Source organism: Protomyctophum parallelum (assembly GCF_964188405.1).
Source record: "Protomyctophum parallelum genome assembly, chromosome: 15".
Classification (NCBI taxonomy): Eukaryota; Metazoa; Chordata; class Actinopteri; order Myctophiformes; family Myctophidae; genus Protomyctophum; species Protomyctophum parallelum.
The window spans coordinates 13,263,950-13,284,128 of NC_139710.1; the positions used below are offsets into that span (position 1 = coordinate 13,263,950).

General features: G+C 41.6%; 2 protein-coding genes across 2 annotated transcripts in view; both read left to right on the forward strand.

The window, feature by feature from the left end:
• Positions 1 to 571: 571 nt before the first annotated feature.
• qng1 (Q-nucleotide N-glycosylase 1) lies at positions 572 to 11,601 on the forward strand. Its single transcript, XM_083783252.1, has 7 exons — positions 572 to 675; positions 1,693 to 1,889; positions 4,416 to 4,563; positions 5,216 to 5,328; positions 6,407 to 6,550; positions 9,175 to 9,370; positions 10,832 to 11,601. The coding sequence occupies exons 2-7, from the start codon at positions 1,701 to 1,703 to the stop codon at positions 11,059 to 11,061; spliced, it is 1,020 nt and encodes a 339-aa protein (XP_083639378.1). The 5' UTR covers positions 572 to 675; positions 1,693 to 1,700; the 3' UTR covers positions 11,062 to 11,601.
• A 900-nt stretch (positions 11,602 to 12,501) lies between these two features.
• Positions 12,502 to 20,179, forward strand: part of LOC310872153 (kinesin-like protein KIF27) — a 15,945-nt gene continuing 8,267 nt past the window's right edge. The window contains exons 1-9 of the mRNA XM_083783875.1: positions 12,502 to 13,026; positions 14,599 to 14,778; positions 16,231 to 16,997; positions 17,282 to 17,425; positions 17,568 to 17,732; positions 17,907 to 18,100; positions 18,599 to 18,720; positions 19,334 to 19,459; positions 19,753 to 19,961. Of these exons, the coding sequence (XP_083640001.1) occupies positions 12,738 to 13,026; positions 14,599 to 14,778; positions 16,231 to 16,997; positions 17,282 to 17,425; positions 17,568 to 17,732; positions 17,907 to 18,100; positions 18,599 to 18,720; positions 19,334 to 19,459; positions 19,753 to 19,961 (2,196 nt within the window). The 5' untranslated portion in view covers positions 12,502 to 12,737. The remainder of the gene's footprint in view (positions 13,027 to 14,598; positions 14,779 to 16,230; positions 16,998 to 17,281; positions 17,426 to 17,567; positions 17,733 to 17,906; positions 18,101 to 18,598; positions 18,721 to 19,333; positions 19,460 to 19,752; positions 19,962 to 20,179) is intronic.

Sequence of the window (20,179 nt, forward strand, 5' to 3'; positions counted from 1 at the left end):
TACACCTGATGTAAGACACAGGGCAGGTGAACTCTTTTATAAGGATGTTGAGTGAGCAATCTGGAACATGAAATGGAAAGATTTAGCTAGTTATACGACAATGTCTGGGAGACTTTAATGTGGAAATTATCCATTTTGCCCCTGCAATTTCCTGTGTTCTACACCTGTTTTCCTCTCCATGCTGTAGAATTCACACTGTCAAATTGTAAACTGATGAATAAAGATTATGCCACTTTTTACCATCCTGGCTATTGATTTTGAAATGCTTGCTTACTGCTTAAATAACCTGTTTATTATTGGGCCTGGACACTAGTTTTAGTTGCTGACACAACCATTAACATGACAGTTATATATAATACATTTCCTTTATCACAGTAACCATTCTGACATTACACACAAGCTTATGCACAATCAATAACTAATCCTAAAGAGCGTTTAAATGATTATTTGATTTATGAGCATGGTAAAAGCATGGACGTGACGTGACGTGTGCTCTGGCTTTCCGGTCTTAACGCGGGGTGTAATTTGATTGGCTTATCTAGCATTGACCAACCCAAACAAAGCCATGATTGGTTTGCTCAGGGTCGGCTACATTAAAAGTAGTTCCAGTCAGAAAGTGAACGAGGAAGCACATGAAGCTGCAGTCAGTGAACTTTCCTTTTTTCTTCAAGTAATGTAAGTGAAGTGCTTCTGTTTTTAGTAGCAACGTCTTAATTCAACTAATACTTTTCCAGGTGTAGGCAATGATACAGACAACTGCACTGCGATAGACAGAGCTGTACTAGGTAGCTGATAATTATTGTGAGTGACATGAATGCATGGGACAGACAGTAAACAAACCCGAGTTATTTGATGTAAGTTTGTCCAAACGGACGCTTTAATCATTAATGATGATGAACTACTACTACTCTTAGTAGCCTACTATTAAAGACCTTTATTGATCCCGCCGGGGGAAATCAGGCGCCAAAGACGGCAGTTAATCTGTTTAAAAACAGAGTTCAGGGCAAAGAAGTACTGTAGGTGTAGTGTATAGCTCTGGTCTTCTAAATGCAATGTCGATTGTGCTATGGACCAGAGCTAGCTATGTATGTAGTGTAGATACAGCATTGGTGGACATTTTATATACAGTTATGATGAAAGACTTGACGAACGCGTTTTCCATTAAAAGACCAGTTCACCTGAACTTGTTTTCTTGTAGTGTGGAAGTGAAAGGTGACTCACCACCACAGTAAACATGGTAAAATGGCTTTGAATTCACTAAATAGCAGCAGGGTATTGGTGTTTGTGCGTCAGTGTGTTTCATTATCACTCGTGGGAGCCATATCACATGGTGAAGTCACAGTCATTACCGATATTCACGTTGAGGGAATGAGTAGGTTAAATTCAGAAAGGACGGTTGTACCAAGCCCTTAGCCCTATGAATAACTCTCTGTCTCTCTCTCCCTCTGTCTGGTATAACGAATCGATGTGATTAATGCACAAGGAGAGAGTGAAAGAGATCTGTTTCCCCCATAAGCAAAGCTGCAGGACTAAATTGGGCCTATGGAACAGAGATGCATCTGATTTCTTATCAAGAAACCTTTGCTTTAACCTCAACCACAACCTACTTACTCCAGTTTGGAGAAATATTCATGTAATTGCCTTTCTGCACACCTGTCCATTTGTGTCTCTTTAAAAAAAAAAAAAATACAGTCTTCAACATGGAGCTGCCTCTCTACCCCCGCGAGTCTGGCCAGTTTGTAGCAGAGCGGAGTCTGGATGTTTTTGTGGAGGAGGAGGGAGTACAGAGGTTAGCGGAGATGCTCTATTCCCTCCGGCACAGTGAGGGTTTAACCGCCAGCGGCTGGAAGAAGGCCAATCCTCTGGCCCCACCACCCACCTCTGACCAGGTCACTCAGAGAGCCATATCCATTTCCACCACATGCAGTACATGAGTGGTGAACTACTTCTGTAATGTACCTCTAGCCGCAATTTGCAACACTAGATTTTCTTTTATAATGGGTTGAATCTAGAGTTTCAATACCTATATTGACAGCCCATTGATCAAATTGAAATTTCCGATCCGATCTGCTTGTTTTAAACAACGTTAAACTGACCAACATTGCAGCTGTAAGGCAAGCTTGATTTATCCTCATCCTCATCATCCTCATCAATCTGCAAAGCGTTTGTTTCATAAAAATACACTGTAGACAAGACATGTTATCAGGTACTTTCTGCCAAGAAATTCCATGCCGTGATACTTTTTTCTTAAGTGTTGGAGTTTGGTATCACTCGTTTTTTTTGGCGGGTCGTGCTGCTGCCTCCTGATAATTCAAGCTTGCCCTATAGCTGCAATGTTGGTGAGTTTAACATTTAGTAGATCGGAAATTTCAATTTTATCAATGGGCTCTTAATGAAGGGTATTCATCCCATTATTTAAAAAAATCTAGTGTTGCAAATTGCGGCTAATGTGCCTCCACCCCCATAAAGAAGAAAAAAAACTATATTCAAATTATAACTGAAAACGGTGTAAACCAAAGTATTGTTTCATTGTGATTATACACTCCTACTCTGCAACCATTTGGAGAAAGAAATTAATGGATTTATTATAATGCTGTTATTGTATTTGAGTGTGTGTTATAAATGCATATATATTTGATGATATTCAGACCATTTGTAATTGTAGGATAAATGTTGGTGAAGAACAGTGGGGAAATATATAGTAAACCTCATAGAAATACAATTCGAGACACATCCAATAAACAAAAACAGTGTCATCCTAGAAGTACAACATTGGGACTACACTATGAACAGAATTGTGCTCATTCAGATCTGAAAACTGAAATGACCATGTAGCTCAAACAGCTTATCATTTTAATGTGAGCCTCAGCTACTGCAGGCATGGGGCAATATGAAAATTTCTAGTCACAATGACCCCAGCCAAAATAAGTGTGATGCACATAATTGTGATATTATGCCATTAATTGTAACATTATGCTTAAAACTGTTCTAATCGCACAAAAACATACTGGAATCACTCCTTAATTTGGGCAAAGAAACGTCATAGGAACATTAATGTATCTTTTTTTTGTAATGGTCCTTTATGTGAAAAACAAGAACTGATTAAGATTTACCAACACACAGCAGGTAATCACTGAGAGAAACACATTTTACATTAATATAGATAGTATACATTAATACAAAAAAATAATCACCTATCAAGATGTACTGTATGTTTGTCACTTACGAGGATAATCACAATTATCCCCATAATTGAAACTGACCACAATGTTATGCCTAACCCTAAACTTATTTCTAACCTTATTCTCAGTAAAAAACAAAATAAAGAATATAAGAACCGCCATACAGAGCGGTCTGCGTGAGATCGTAATCTGGTCGTAAAGGTGTGCTTTTTAGTCAGGAGTTCCAACCGCGCCTCTAGCCTATGGCAGGCCAGTCTGGTGCATCTCAGAGGCAGGACAGGTTACAGGAGGAAAGGAGGCACTGGAGCAACTCGGACAGTTTAAGCCATTATTTTATTATCAGATTGCAAGTAAAATAGCGACAACGTTTCGATGTTTCAGTTACATCTTCATAAGGTCATGTGCTTTTTAGTGTTTTTGCATATTCCAACGAGGGATAGGCTCTAATTCGTGCAATATTTCTAAAATGAAAAAAGGCAATATTGGCAACATGATTAATGTGTGTATTCAAATTCAATTCACAATCGACAATAACCCCCAAGTTCTTTACTGTAGTGTTACTTTCTACAGTCAGGTTACTGAGTCTACTTATTATTAATTATCTCTCTGCTCACTAGAACCAATTATGAGAACTGTCCTATCCTCAACTTAATGTTAGCCTTCTGAGAAGTTCTATAATAATTAATAACCTGACTTAATCTCATTACAGACATGGTGGATTCCTTTAGTCAAAGTACCATTACTGAGCCACGCAGTTTATATCGTCTCCATTATGTCCTCTCAATAGCAGAATATTCACAGCTCATGCCGCCATGTGCATGACATCGTAAAACAGTCTCTTTGCAGACAGTGGACAGCTTGTACAACAAGAAAATGCAAAGTGTAACTCGTAATTGATCATCTATACAATATTTTTTCTTGATTACACCAACATTGTCCATAAAGCAGTTTTTGAACCAATTAAACCCTGATCAGGGTCCCCCCAGTGCCCTATACTAGTTCCGCTATTGTTGATAGTTTCATCTTCATTTATCTTGTCGATTGCTGATAGTAAGCAGAGGTTGGTCAGAAGCTATTGGCAGATTTGGCAGAGACACTGGACTGAGTGGACTCCACTCCAGGTGGGGATCTAGCAAAACAATGGGAGATAAACCAGAGTGGCATGGTGTGACATTGGTCAAGATTTTCTTGTTTTGCTCTCTTGATATTAATCCTAGTTCTTCTGCACTGCAGGCACCAAACTGGGTGTTTGTGACAGACACTATGAACTTTTCCTTCTGGCCAGAGAATGAAGACCAGCAGTGTGAGGTGACCTACAAAGGGACTACATACAGAGGGTACATGACCTTATGTGCTGCCATTACCAGGGCCATGGAGGAGGGTGAGAACAGTCAAAGATTGAAACCCAGTCTTCGACTCATCGGAGACTAAACTATATAGCTTGAAAAGAGTTCTCATGTTGCCACAAGAATGTTTTCTTTGTTGCTTTTAAATTTTAAAGCAACTACTTAAACCTGCTATACTAAACCTGACCTGAATTGGCTCTATACTTCCCGCTCTTCTTTCCCTCTACACCAAAAATCTTGACATTTGTCCACCTTTCTGTCCATCAAAGAAAATTACTGGCTATTGAATTGAACTGATCATGCCTCTTGATGCACTGCATGGTTCTTTTGGTCCCATGGATTTCTCTTGCTCATTGCTGTATTTCTGCCAATTATACCTATATACTGCTGGTAAAGTGCCTTAAGCTTAGCATGTGACTGTGCACACTCAGTAATTACCATGAATGACTCTAATCAGTTACGTCTCATATGGAACAGTGATTGTTATGGGAATTAGTTTTGGACTCTAAATGCAAGATCTTTTCAGAATATAATGTTGCCGTTTTGCACTGGTTCCCCTAAGTAGACATGGTTTCTATGATGTCAATTGTAATTATCGCCATTAAAACTTTATAACCTCGCATTATTTTAGCCTAGTGTACTTTCTTCTTTTTCTTCCACTCATTCTCAAACACCCTCACTCCTCAGGTGTTCCCATCACTGATCCAAACTACTTCTCTAAGATGAGTATCAAAGAGCTGGCACATGTCCTGCGGTCAGACAATAGCACGTCCATGCCCATGCTTCAGGAGCGCCATCAGGTATTACTATTACAGTGCATCTATCTATAATAATGTCTCGTGCATATGTCGGAAACCAAACAGAACGAAAATCCAGGGACCTCTATATTGACCGCTTGTCCGCTTTATGCCCATGTATGGAGATCCCTGATGTCAATAATATGATGTCAAATAGTACTGATGTCAGACACTGGTCTCCAATTACTATAACAATGAGTACTGCACAAAGTACTCTGACAACAGGTACAATGGATATTGTACAATCGGATTGACGCCCGTCAATAATCAGATCCATAGACCGACCCGTCACCCGTGATGATATCAAAATACAAACCAGACCCACCCCGCCTGCCCGTCAAATAATGGACTCATTGTCCACCCCGTGACTTTATTTCATCCATGTTGGTTCTGCATGTGGGGGTTTGTGTCGTCATGTATGCGCGTGCTGTGTTAAAGCTGCTATAAGCAATAATATGTCAACATGTTTATGATTTCTTTTCTCGTATTCAGACAACCAGCAATGGGTAAAACACTCCCAAAAACAATTAGTCTCTGTGACACATCTAGGGGCCGCAATCTGCATTCAAAGATTTTCCTAGAAAATGTCATTGGTCGATTTGCCTGTCTACTTCCTGATTGGTTAGTCATTTCGACCGGGTTCTTTTTGACCAATGACAAAGCTTCTATGAACATCTTTGAATGCAGATTGTGGCTCCTAGATGTGTCACAAAATGTTTTTAGAGCGTTTCGCATTGCTAGCTGTCTGAATACCAAAACAAAGGTCATACATTTATGACATATTATTGCTTATAGCAGCTTTAAGTTACATAACTGACATTTGGGCATGGAGGCCAGAGCAGAACCTTTGCCCCTATGTTTTTAATATTACTCCTACAGATATCCAAACAACAAACACATTATCTGTCATGTGATCAAGTCGGTCGGATCTGTCCGATTTTTTTTCTTGGGTCTGAGCTGCCAGATTACTTTGTTTGAGAAAAATAAGCTCTCTGACATATCATGCATTCCACTTATTGGTTATTTTCCATCCTTTTCAGCACAGATTTGACCACGTCATGTACTGAATTCTCTTAATTAGGTTTTGACTGAAGGTGGCCGTGTTCTATTGGAGCATGGAGGGAGCTTCTGTAGCTTTATCAGCCAGGCTGGAAATGATGCTCGGAAGATGATGGAACTCATTGTTGACAAACTGCCCTCCTACAGAGATGAAGCTATGTATGAGGTGAGGGAAAAGAAGAAGAAAAGAGTGTAACATACTGTATGTGCATCAACAAACACACATGCCTCTCTCTCTGTATGTCATAATTTACTAACTTGAATTAATCTTCTAGACCCTTATCTTAACTGTTGCCAACACATTTGTAACATTATCTGCACCCCTGCTGTACGTATTCTAGGCATGTAATAATAGGCAAACATTCAGTGAAATTAGCTGAATCTTTGGAGAAAATAGCAGATCTACAAGCTCACAGCGTGACACTTGTGCGTGACACTAAACTGAATATGAAAAATTAGATTGATATTCTAAAAATATTTCACTTTAATTAGAATTAAATTGAAATATCCCTTTAATTCTAATGCTAAAACCATATACCGGTAACTAAATAGGTTTTCAATATAATGGGTCCCGGGACCCAGGGGTGGTCTTTTAGATGGGTCCCTGGGGACATTTTATGAGTCCCACTTCAACGACGTTAAGAGTCATATTTTTACAAATTGCAGCATTTAACTCCCATTTACATTTTTATGGTTATAATGTGGTTATATTCATGTAGAAATGTATCTGAAATAATAATAATAATAATAATAATAATTGTGGTGGCACCACAACGCACGCAACAGCAACAATATCGGTGTGTGTTACACAATGTGTGTTTCCCATTCAATCAGGTCTGCTTGTCATGCTCTTTGGTCTGTTGGAGGCAGCGCTGTTAAGATGAGAGAGTTGCGACAACTCCATCCACTGTTCATTCATGGGGCTGCATGAGTCACTGACCGCTCTGTTGTCGGCACTCTCTCTCTAAACAGGTCTGGTCTCTGAGGGTGCGCTCTGAGCTCTCAGCGCTGTCTGTGTCGCTGAGAAAGATGGTGGCGCCCTGTGTTATGAAATCAAACTACTATCGTGGTTCTACAACAATTCCTACGTGGATTTGATTGTTTATAACGTAGGATTAGGTTGGATGCGGCCATGCAAAATTATCGTGTTTTACCGCATTGGTTTTTCCGTGATATTTTTTAACGTGGATTATTATTACTGTACATGCTGAGTACAGTAGTGAGTCCCGTGGACAGTGTGGTTGGTTTAATGCGTCCATTACCTATATACTGCGTTTTGGGATGCAAAACGCAACATATTTAAACATTTGAACTACTAAACTCATAAGCCTTGCCAGGGCTATTTCCCTATTTGGGCATTTTCATTTCTGGTTTTCCGACTTGGAGGCCGCCATTGTAACGATCGGCTAATATTAGCATTAGCTCACGTTGTTTACCTTTCACCAGAAATGTTAACATGTCGGGAGCGATACGAATATGTTCATACATAGCAATAAAAGAGTTAAGGAAGACTGTGACCTCGTGACACGCTCCATATATAGCCGTCTCCATATGAAGATCAGGACACTAACCTCATAAAAAGTTAAAAACCTGGATAGCCATACATGGAGAAGACTGGATCAACACCTAGATCTGCATATATGGAGCTGGCCAGCAACTCTACATCTGACCTCAAACCCTTAGATCTCCATATATGGAGCTGACCTGTTCTGACATTCCATTTGTTGATCCCTCCCCACCCGTCCTTCCTCTTCGAAGTCTGCCTTTTGACTGATACCTGTCCATTCATACTCTAGACGGGCCCGCCCCAAAGTTATGCCGCGCCCAGCAGCCGGCGAAAACTATAGTTCTCAACAGGCCCGAAAATTAAGGCCCAGCCCTACCGGGGCGGCGGGGCCCTAACTGGGCCGGCCCTAGGCCCCGCCTAGCCTGACAAATTAGCACACATTTTTCACCCTATCCGTCCCCGAAAACGTAATTAAAAAAATAAAAATCACACCCGTGTGAAGTGAGGGGCCCTCTTATCATCGTAATCATCCATTCATTGTAGGACAAAAATTTACGATTTGCTCGTCTACATATGACGTAAATTCTCCATTCATTGGCAATGGGAATTTAATTTAATTCTTTGTGTAGGACATAAATACCGATTTGCTTAGAAGACACACATAAGTAAATTCTCCATTCATTGTCAATGGCAATTAATGTTTGTGTTAGGATCATATGACGTAAATTCTCCATTCATTGTCAATAGCAATTATTGTTTGTGTTAGGACAAAGAAGAATCTACACTATAGCTGAATATAGGAGGTGCTAGCGCCCCTCAAAATAAATGGTCCATTCCCAGACATGTTGTTTCAGCGCGCATCGCTTCTTGCCCTCAGTGCGTGTTACGGGTACACATACTGTATGTGTATAGCATAACCAGTTATTTAACATAGTAAGTGCATGTGATGATCAGTGATAGTCATGCACTGTTGCACACCACCCTAGGTACATATAAATAAGATAACCTGAATTTAGATGGTTTTAGACTTCCATCTGCTGGCCAAAAACAGAGTAGCAACTAGCAAGTCATCGTTTTCTTTGATTTGCTCCAGTCTGCAACTTAACAGCCACAATGTAGTGAAAACAGAGGGTATAATTAAACACAGCAATGTGGACAAGATATTACTTGCCCATCAATAACATAAACATTGCTGAGGTATTACTCACCTATCAGTTACATAATAGAACACAGTACTGAGGCCAATGTATTATTATGCCAATTGTCCAACTGTTGTGTTTCAGGGTAAGAAGATCACAATCTACAAAAGGGCCCAAATCCTGATAGCAGATTTCTGGGGCATTATGGAGGCAAGAGGGGAGGGAGACATACCCAATTTGGACTATCTTACCATGTTTGCGGACTACAGGGTCCCACAGGCCCTGGTCTACCTCGGGGTGCTACGATACTCTGACACACTGATGCAGGCATTGAAGAACGGTGAGTTTGTGTGTGTACTTGTGTATGTCCGGTTATGGAGGAAGATAAATAATAATAGCATGGCTGTGTGTGTGTGTGTGTGTGTAATCCATTCAGTCTTTGTTTTTTTCTGTTGTATCTTCCTCCCATTTACCCTCTATTCATCTTTTTCTCCCCACTTTATCTAATATCTATGCCACCATTCTTTCGCTGTCTCTTTCTCATGTTCCCTGTCTCTCATATAAACAAGCTTTTGACCACTTAAATCAACCTGGCATCCATATGCTGATGTCCGATTCCGACTAATATTCGATTCGATTAATAGGCCAGTCAGTCTAAATTCTAAACTAAAAGGGGCGTAACCCAAAATAAATTGCAATAGTAATCGTTCAAGGTTTTTATTTTTAATGATCCTTAGGGTCATCCAAATAACATTAAAATCACACCCGTGTGAAGTGAGGGGCGCTCTTATCATCTTACAGTGATGATGATGTAAAACAAACGATAGTTCCGCTAAATATGACATAAATTAAACATCTAAACATTAAATGTTAATGCGTTTGACATTGAAGGGAAAACTTAAGTCATGTGTAAACGAGCAAATCGGCTAACCAATCACATGGTGGAGTGCTTGGGTAAGGGACCACCTTATATATCTTATGTAGAAATGTCAAATGTCCTCTAACATAAATTGATGTACGATGACAAGAGCGCCCCTCATTTCACATGGGTGTGATGTTTAATGTTATTTGAATCACCCTAAGGATCATAATGCAATTTATTTTGGGTCAAATCTTAGATTGACTGGCCTATAATGGTTCCCATAGAGCACCGAAGTCCTGACGTAACTTGCTCATCCCTTCAATTCCCCTGGTTCGCGGAAGTAATTTCTCTATGGAGAATAACATGGGCTCATCTTAAAATCGTTTCAAATAAGTGTTCATATAAGGTCCAAAAATAAACAAGCTGTCTCTGCGTTATTGTCATGGAGGTGTCTCTGTATCGTTTGCAACAGTCAGTATATATATGATACAATCTGTTTCAAGCGAAAATGTAACTAATTCAGTAGCAGTAACATTAGCGTTTTCTCTCAGTCAGTTGATTCTTAATATCCATATGAGTGAAACGGCCAGGGTGAGATGTTTATTTTTCAAACAGTTCTTATATGAGGCGATCTAAAATCCCCCTACGGGGATTATAATGCAAATAAAAAGTACACAAACCTGTGAATTTGCGCCCTCTACCGATATTGACGTCAGACTTCGGTGCTCTATTAACGATTCCTTTATAGGGATTGATTGATTGATTGTATAGCAGACGCGAAGTCCACATACCAGCTCTGACACTGTGACAAACCGGTTCAGGAAACGGTTCCAAATGTGATGGAACTGTTTCCAGTTCCTCAATGTTGGATCTGGTCCCAAACTCTACTCAAGTGGCTAACCAATCATCTTGCATGGTCCCATCTCCCTACTCTCCCAGGTGAACTGCTGACTTCAGGGGACAGAAGAGAGGTGGAGATCCGTGGTTGTTCTATTTGGTCAGTAGAACTGATCAAAGCATGCCTCTGCAAGTTGGTGGAGGAGAGAGACGGTCAGCCTTGCAACATCAACGCTGCAATTATCGACTTTTACTTGTGGCCGTATGCCAAGCAGCACCACAAAGAGATGGCCCATATCCCGATACACCACACACGCTGTATTTACTACTAATGAGCTGGCTGACAGCATTGCAGTACATACAGTCAGTCAGTGCCTTCATGCATTACTCAGTAGTAAGGGAAGGAGTTAGTGCTGGTCCCTGAGATAATGTTTTTGTTCTGTATTTGTTCAGAATTGTTTCCATATCACGAGGCAGCTTGATGTACATTCCCTGGACATGATGTATTATAAGTGCAGTAGTACACCCCCTGGATATGATGTTAGTATGTCACAGGGACGTTTGCTGTTGGCTGTTTTATAGGTGTCTTAGGGCCGATTCATACTCTTTTACCGCTGTAGTGCCGAAATGATTTCAGCTCGTCAGAATTTTTCAGTAGCACCGAAGAGCCGACTTTAGGACGGTACCCGCCCCCCCCCCGAGCCTCAAATGACGTCACACTGTAGGCTCTACCGAGCCGAACCGACTTTTATTCGGCTCTAAAATAGGAGTATGAATCGCGCCTTACTGGTGATATGGATTTATGGAATGTGTGTACTCTTGAAATGCTGTTTCACAAAAAAAAGTGAAAGTGAAAGAGTGAAAACTCAACACTGCAGGCTTAAAATATTCCAGAAATATTAAGGTGTACTCTACCGTATGTCAGTCTATTAAATATTTAAAAACAAACATATGGGTGTTCTTTGAGTTTTGAGGGGTGCTAGACCCTTCTATGTCCAGCTTTTAGTGTATGTGCACAAACTTTGTCCTACACAAACATTACATTTCCATTGACAATGAATGGACAATTTTACGTCATAGTGTATTTATGTCATGATGACCGGAATGAGATGGTGTTACGATGAGCGGGTGTGATTTTTTTTAACATAAGTCATTAACATGATTAAATATTAGATATCCTATTTCTAACTCACAAGGATTATTTTTCTTTATTTTATTTTTTGAGGGGCGCTAGCCCCTTCTATGCCCAGCTTTCCAGGTTTGTGTAAACAAACATTGGGCTTGTGATTGGCTAATCGCCCAGAGCGATGATTTGATTGGCTGAGCAAAGTAGATGAAAGTGAAGGCATACAAATGACACAAAATGTGATGCCAGAATGAGATGATGTATGATGAAGATAAGAGCGCCCCTCACTTCACATGTGTGTGATCTTTTTTTTTTAGCAATAGCTGAACTTTAGTGCACAGATTCCTATAGGTGTAGGCAGTTGGCAGTAGGCTATATAGCCTATGTTTCAACATTTGGATGTGGATTGAAAATATTAAACTCGAAAAAAAAATCGAAACGCAGTGCTTCGAGTTGTACGTGGGGTGGCACTGTTGCAAATATGTAACATTATGACCTGCAGTTCTCATCTCTTGTGCGAGTTTTCCTTGAGTACCGCTTGCATCTCCGTTTCCCAGGCAACCCACAAGCGACAACAAAACTGGAGGCAGAGGTAACGGTAACGTTATGGTGTTAAAAGTAACCCTTGGAACGCAAACGAGGACACGGTTAGTCAAACATCTGTTTTGTTAACTCCTAGGCGTTCAGTAAATGTATGTAGGTAATAGCTCGCATGTTTGCTTTGACTGATCCACCAACTTTGTGATTGTGAATGAGTTACCCCAAATAAGCAAGAGATGCCACTGTCCGAGCGCGGTACGTCTTCAAATGCATTAGTTAGCTGGCTTGCGACAACTAAACTAAACGGAGCTGGGGTTTATACGGCATCTTCAGTCGTCAAACATGGGCGAGGTGCATGTCCGGGCGGCGGTTCGAATCCGTCCCTTGCTACCCAAAGAAATTCTCCACAATCATCAGGTGTGTGTGAGAGTCATCCCGGACAGCACGCAGGTGATGCTCGGCACGGACAGGGACTTCTCCTTCGACCATGCCTTTGGACCAGCTATCAGCCAAGATGCCTTCTATGAGTCCTGCGTCCAACCGCTGGTTCGATCTCTCGTTGAGGGCTATAATGCAACAGTGTTCGCCTATGGACAAACCGGGTCGGGCAAGACATACACACTGCATGATGGTATGTATGACCTTATAGCCTTGTTAAGACCTATAAGGTCAAATACTGTACGTCTGACTGTCTGATGTAATTGCTAATCTGTTAATTAGGTGACGGATTAGCAATAGCTTTTACTTGAGGCAAGTGTCACTTTTGGGGGACTAGATTTAGACCCCAATGGACACCAATCTAGGATGTGCTAATAGAGTTATTGGGCACAACAAGTCTTGTTATGACTCGGCTGGGGACTGAACCTTTGACCTGCCAGTCTGATAGCTGGACAGGACACTCTACCACGAGGCAACTGAACTGGTCTTGACACAATAGAGAAGCTGATTTTAATATCTTTATGTGATGCTGCCATGCTGGGGTAGTTTACATAATAATTTATCAGTTAACCACATGAACCCCAGTGTTCCAATTTAGGAGAAAATATAAGATTTACAAGCTCACAGCTTGCATGCACAGTGCACACATGGTATAGAGCTCCACACCCACAACACCAGAGGGAGTTCAACAAACCATGTGCAACCCAGATTCGGCACAAACAAGGGACCAAACTCTTCACTCCTATGCCACCAAAATGTGGAACATTGCATTAAGACATGCAAATCCCTTGACTCCTTCAAAAGCGCTCTCAAAGGGCACCTACGGACGGCTGCAATTCAAAACTGGCCCCTGTAAAATCTGATTCCCCCACGGCCGCACCCACCCCTTTTCCCCTCCCTGTATGTTTTTTTTTTTTTTTTTAAGTTTTACCTCCTCTATCCTGCTTTTGGCTATATAGAAGTGTATATTTGTACGTCTCTAAATGTTATGATGAATTGAACATGGTGGACCCTATTGTAAACAAGTGTAATGCTTTATGGCGTTAACAGTTTTTATTGAGTTGTGCTTGAAACGTACTGTAATTCTCTAATCTGTTAATAAATCTTTCAATCAATCAATCAATCTATCTATATAGAAAAAAGGAGGAGACCAAGTATAAACCCCGCGTGGGGGTCAGTGAGTGAAATATATGGTTTAAGTGGTTAATGTATGTTTTGTATTAATAATCTAAATCTCCCAAAGTAACTAGTTACTATAGCAGTCAAATAATTGTGGTGAAGTAAGTACAATATTTGTTTTCCCGTTCATTTGTTGAAAAACGTGCTTCTTGATTAATCAAAAAGTTAACAGAATAATATTGCTAAGACAATTATCAATATTTGCAACCATAAGACCTGGATCTGTGTCACTTTAGAGTCTAACCACATCATTAACCATTATTTCATACTTTAGCTATTGACAAATACTGTAGCAGATATACACACGCGGTGCTGCACTACGAGCTTGTAGATCTGCTGTTTTTGAAAATTCGTAAAAATGTGTGCAAATCTTTGAATATACATTCTTTCACACTTAAAGTTTTTAACTCAAATATTTGCTTCTGGGGGGTCCCTGGAACTACATATTTTAATTAAGATGGGGGTCCGTGGCCAAATACATATAATATTTGAGGTCCTTGACATGAAAAAGTTTGAGCACCATTAATATAGAAACACAGACATTTGTAGAATGGGTCTTATACTTTGTCTCTGGTGTCTCTAACAGAGGAAGGGATGGGGATTGTGGGCCGCGTGGCCTACGATGTGTTCACTGGACTGAAGGCCGAGCAGGCCACAGTGACCATGTCCTACATGGAGCTGTACAGGGAGGAGCTAAGGGACCTGCTGGAGCTTCACACAGACCACAAGGAGCTGCACATCAGAGAGGATGAGAGGGGCAACACAGGTAATCTACACACCACTGCTTTTCAATGTTTTTGTGCCCAAGACAAGACACACCAATAATTGATCAAAATTCAAGTCAAATTCTCAAGACACACCTGTATTCATAGCAAGAGTAGCAGACACGCTCACAATGCGTTGCAATGTATGTGAGCTTGTAGGAAATGGCTGGAGAAAACATTAAATTAGAAACAAATAAATAAATGTTTTAGAAATGTTTGGCTATAATGACATAGAAATTATGTAGAAAATCGTGTCCCACTCCCTTTAGCCGTCCAGATTTACATTACAAAGATAATGTGTGGTTTGATATACCGGTAGTGAGGTGTGTGGAGCTATTAATAATAGCACCTACTTATATTAAAACAAATTATGTATTTGTATTTGTTTGGGTGTGTCAAACTGAAAGCGATCTTACTACTGTAACTGTATTGCATAGTGTTGTGTATTTTTGAGACCAGTTGTCCAACTGCCTCCAAACTTGTCCTAAATATCACTTTCTTTTCAATAATTTTTTTTTTTGATTTTTACATTTTATGACAAAGACAAGACAGGAAAAACAAAACAAACAAACAAAAACAGACAGCTCAGCTCAGGCGCGTTGTGGAACAAAGGACACAATTATACACTTATACCAACAAAAATAAAGTGCAAAAATAATATACAAATATGGACACATTTGCAGTTTGGTGCTTGAAGATTTAGATGGGTTAACAACTCCAGAGAAAATAAAATAAAATATATGCATTATAAATACATAACAATAATATCCATAACTTTATCAATCAAGGTTAGTGGCATCGCTTCTGTCCAGGAACCCTATGGTCAAGGTGGTAGCTAACTGAGGGCCAACAAATCTCAAATATGGGTCCCATATTTTATAGAAGGTATCTGTGGTGGAGCGTAGCAGGCAGGTTAGGAATTCCAACGGCATGCACTGCATGATTATTTTGTGCCAGTCTTTTTTTGTTGGTGGTTTCTCATTAATCCAAGACAACAGAATATTTTTCCTAGCAGCATAAGTTAAGAGATTAAACAGACGTGTATGGAACTTGTCAACAATCTTGTCATCAGGCAGCCCAAGAATCAAACACATAGGGTCAGGTTCAAACTCCATATTAAAGATCTCATTCAAGCCTAAATATCACTTATCTCTCATGTCTGGCTATTCAATTGGGTAGGCTACTTTTGCATAGGCTACTTAATTTGCAAAAATATAAAATATGACCCAGATTATGGTCATATTTGCGCCACCTATAGGAAGCTACAGAGAGCACATACACATTAACAGGGCTGCACTGGAAAATGGGCAGCTTCGGGGCTGAGGGGGTATGGGGGGGGGGGGGTTTCAGGTAGGACGAGACCAAACAACTTTTTACTAGTTCTAATTGTGTGTGTGTGTGTGTGTGTGTGTGTGTGTGTGTGTGTGTGTGTGTGTACGTGCGCACATTTCCAGTGGTTGTGGGACTGAAGGAAATGTTGGTTAGCTCAGTGGAGGAGCTACTCAGCATCCTGGACACAGGTAACGCCCTTCGCCATACCGGAACCACTCGAATGAACGAGCGCTCCAGCCGTTCGCACACCATCCTCACCCTTCAGGTGACAAAGCACTGCCATGGCAGTGTCCCCTCCTCAAACACTGTCTGCTTGTCAAAACTCCACCTGGTGGACCTGGCCGGCTCAGAGCGTGCGAGTAAAACAGGTAACACCGGGATTCGTCTGAAAGAGTCTGCTCACATCAACACGGACCTCCTGGCGCTGGGCAACGTCATCCGAGCCCTCACGGACCCTGGGCGAAATAATCGCAGAGAATCACATGTTCCATTCCGTGATGCCAAAATTACTCGCCTCCTACGTGATTCGCTGGGAGGCAGCGCGCACACACTGATGGTGGCGTGTGTCAGTCCGTCCCACCACAGCGTGGCAGAGACCCTGAGCGTGCTGCAGTTTGCCTCGAGGGCGCGTCATGTGCGCAACCGTCCTGGTAAGACCTGTGCTATTACCTGGGACCCAGGAGTGGCTCGGCGAGGAGAGCTGGAGCAGGAGGTCCAGACACTACGGGAGGCCCTCAAAGACAAGGGGAGGGAACTGGATGCTGTGAGGGGGAAGGAGGAGCTCCACTCCCAACAGGCCAGTCAGATGGACAGAGACTTGGACCCAGAAGAAGCTCAAGCCCAACACATCACCATAGTGCAGCTCAGACGAGAGCTCAACAAATGCCAGGTATGACTCACAGATTGCTGCTTTTATTGTATATACTGTACTGTCTAAAAAAGAGCAGCATATCAAAACAGGGAGTGCAGGGAGTCTGAGAATCTCTCTTTTTGAGTCTTGAATTTGGTCAATGATCATTATTTCAAAGGCCATAAGAGTAGCTGCCACAGTACAAATTGAGTTGTATGAACGAAGTAGTCTACAGTGTTAGTCTGTTAGACTTGGAGCAGGGAATAAAGGTTTTTCATCTCTCTCTCTCTCTCTCTCTCTCTCTCTCTCTCTCTCTCTCTCAGGAGGCACTAGCCATAGATGAGCAGGTGTTTGTGCAGAAAGAGGACGAGCTGAGGCAGCTTCAGAAAGAGATGCGTAAACTCCTTCAAGAGAGCAAAATACACCTCCAGGCCTTTGAACAAGAGAAGGAGCGTACACGCATACAGGTGAGATGGACAACATACCGCACAAAAGGTATAGGCTATAGAAGGATAGACTGTAAAGCTTAAAAGAAATGAAAGAAAATAAAACATAACTTTCCTATACATACCACAATCCTAACAACACATCCATTGGTTTTGATTTCAGACTGAACAAATGGTCGAGCAGCAGATACTCATCGATCGCCTCCGTGACAACCTCATGACCTCCAAAGTGACGTCACTAGAGGAGGGGTTTTCTGGGAAGTTGGCCAAGAGGCCTCACAGTGTCCCACTCCTCAGACACAGCTGTGGCCAGGGACCTGCCAGAAATGTAGGTGACTGCCCCATAACTGTGTTTGTGTGTATTCAAGAGTACATGTTTTTAAAATTGTGTTATTATTACACACTCCTCATTGACTGTACTTGTTCCTTGTGTGTTCCCTGTGTGTGTGTCTTGTGTGCGGTGCGTGCGGTGCGGTGCGTGCATGCGTGTGTGCGTGCGTAGATCCACACCAGTCCTCCAGCCTATTCTTTAGAGAGGGTGATGGCAGCATTTAAGATGCGTGGTCAACTTCTGCTGGCTGAGGTTGAAGAGAAGGACGAGGTGTACTGCCCATTCATAACCCAGCAGGAGAAACTGAGCCACGGTGATCAAGGGGAAGAGGAGGAGGTCAATGAGGAGGGAGGAATGGGCTTTAGGTGAGAAGCTCTACCTATGTAAACGTACACAGTAAAATGCAGAGGGTTGATTTAACCGTTCAAATGGAACAAAATGGGCTCGTAAAAGTAGGATAGGAGTTAGGGGTTCAGTGATTTCCTCAAGGACACTTCGACATGATTCCAGAAGGCGCTGTGCCTGAATGATGTTTCCCAGGAGGCCTTTGCCTTGCCCACAGAGATAGCCAGGTTTCTGAACGTTTTGTCCCCATTTTTATTTCCATTTTATGCTTTCTCGCCTGATGTAAAATGCAATGGTTTTGCCAATATTTTGCAATAAAATTTTACTTTCATACATACAGTGATATTCACTTTTAAAACAATTTCAGAAACATCAATGTTCTTCTAGCATTACCTTTTTGGTATAGTATGGCAGCTGTACATTATGCAGGGTGCTCAGACGTAATTATGATCCTTATAGGCATCTGTATTTCTGTTTTTATTTCAGCTGTCTAATCTATGCATATGATGTTTTAACAGACGTTCTTTAAACCGGACATGGACCAGCCGACAGAATCCAAGCCAGAAACAGAACAACACTTTGCTGGAGCAAAGGTCCCAGAACCAAATTAATTTACCTCAGCAGCCACAGTCAGCCACAGGTACTTGTGGATGTTTTTAGAGTCTGTTCTAGTGTAAGGACAATATCTCCCCAGGCCACCTTTTATCTCCCCAATTTCACATCATAAAGTTAGCATGGTTTCTGGTTGAACGTGATTTGCTACTACTCCCACACGGTGGCACATACATACTGTATATTATTATATATGTCAAATCACTTAATTGGGAACTGTGTACTTACTTTTTCTGATATGTTTCTGAACATATATCTATGTTTTTTTTTAAATCTCACAAACCATAAGAGTTGGAAGAAGGTTCAAGCTAAAGCTTGTTTTACCAAAAAATCCCCAAATGATCAGCGCATCGATGACAAATCGCAGAGGCCTCTGCAGAACACCTGAACCCATAGTAGGCACCACAAATACAAAACGTTGAGTGTATTGCAGCAATGCTTCCATTGAACCAAAATTGCGTTCTCTTCTGAACATAGGGGCACCACAAATGCAAAAGGTTGAACCATATGTCGTAGAAATTTTTCCCCTGGTCATGATGGACACATGACTGGCGTCGGGCCAACGACACTTTGCAATTTTTAAAAATTGTTTAGGTGTTTCATTTATTGTTTATCCTGCTTTTTTATTTTTTTCTTCTCAGCAACTGAGGAGATCAGTGCTGAAAGTAGCAGTCTGAGGGAGACCAGTATCATTCAGAGGAGAATCCGAGAGCTGTCAATCAACATGCGTATGAAAGAGGAGCTCATGAAAGAACTGGACAAAACTGGTGTGTGTGTGTGTGTGTGTGTGTGTGTGTGTGTGTGTGTGTGTGTGCGTGTGCGTGTGCGTGTGCGTGTGCGTGTGTGTGCTTGATCTTTTTACTTACATGGCTGTCACAGTCTTTGCCTGCATGTGATGAATATGGAGTGATTCTCCTGATTCTAAATGTGAACAATGCAAATCAAACGTAACTTTCACAGTTAAAATAACAGTCTGGACTGTGATGTGTATCTGTATCTAGACAAGTTCTGATCTGGTCTTTGCCTTGAAACTGTTCTCCCGTGTGTTTGCACGTGACAGGCGAGGAGGCTGAGGCAGCAGAGCGACGCGGCAGGCAGGCTGCTGGAGGTGCGTTGGCCAGACTGTCCCTGCAGAGCCAGCAGGCCCGGGCGGAGCTCCACCGCAGCCTACAGCACATGAAACTGCAAAGGCTGCAACTCCAGCACAGCCTCAGACAGCAGAGCGAGGTCAGGGACACGACCGGACTGCTGCTGGACGACCAGAGAACGGTCGGTACAAGTACAACAACCTCAACGCAACATCATACACAATCTATGTAAAGTGCCTTGGATAAAGGCGCTATATAAATGCACCATTTCCCGTTTAACTTCCGACCATATGCATTACTACTGTGTGCTCAGCAGTCCCATAACACTTTATTTGAATGAGTTGAGACGGTCACTGGTGGAATGAAATATGTTTCATAATGGTTTATTGCTTCCGTTTG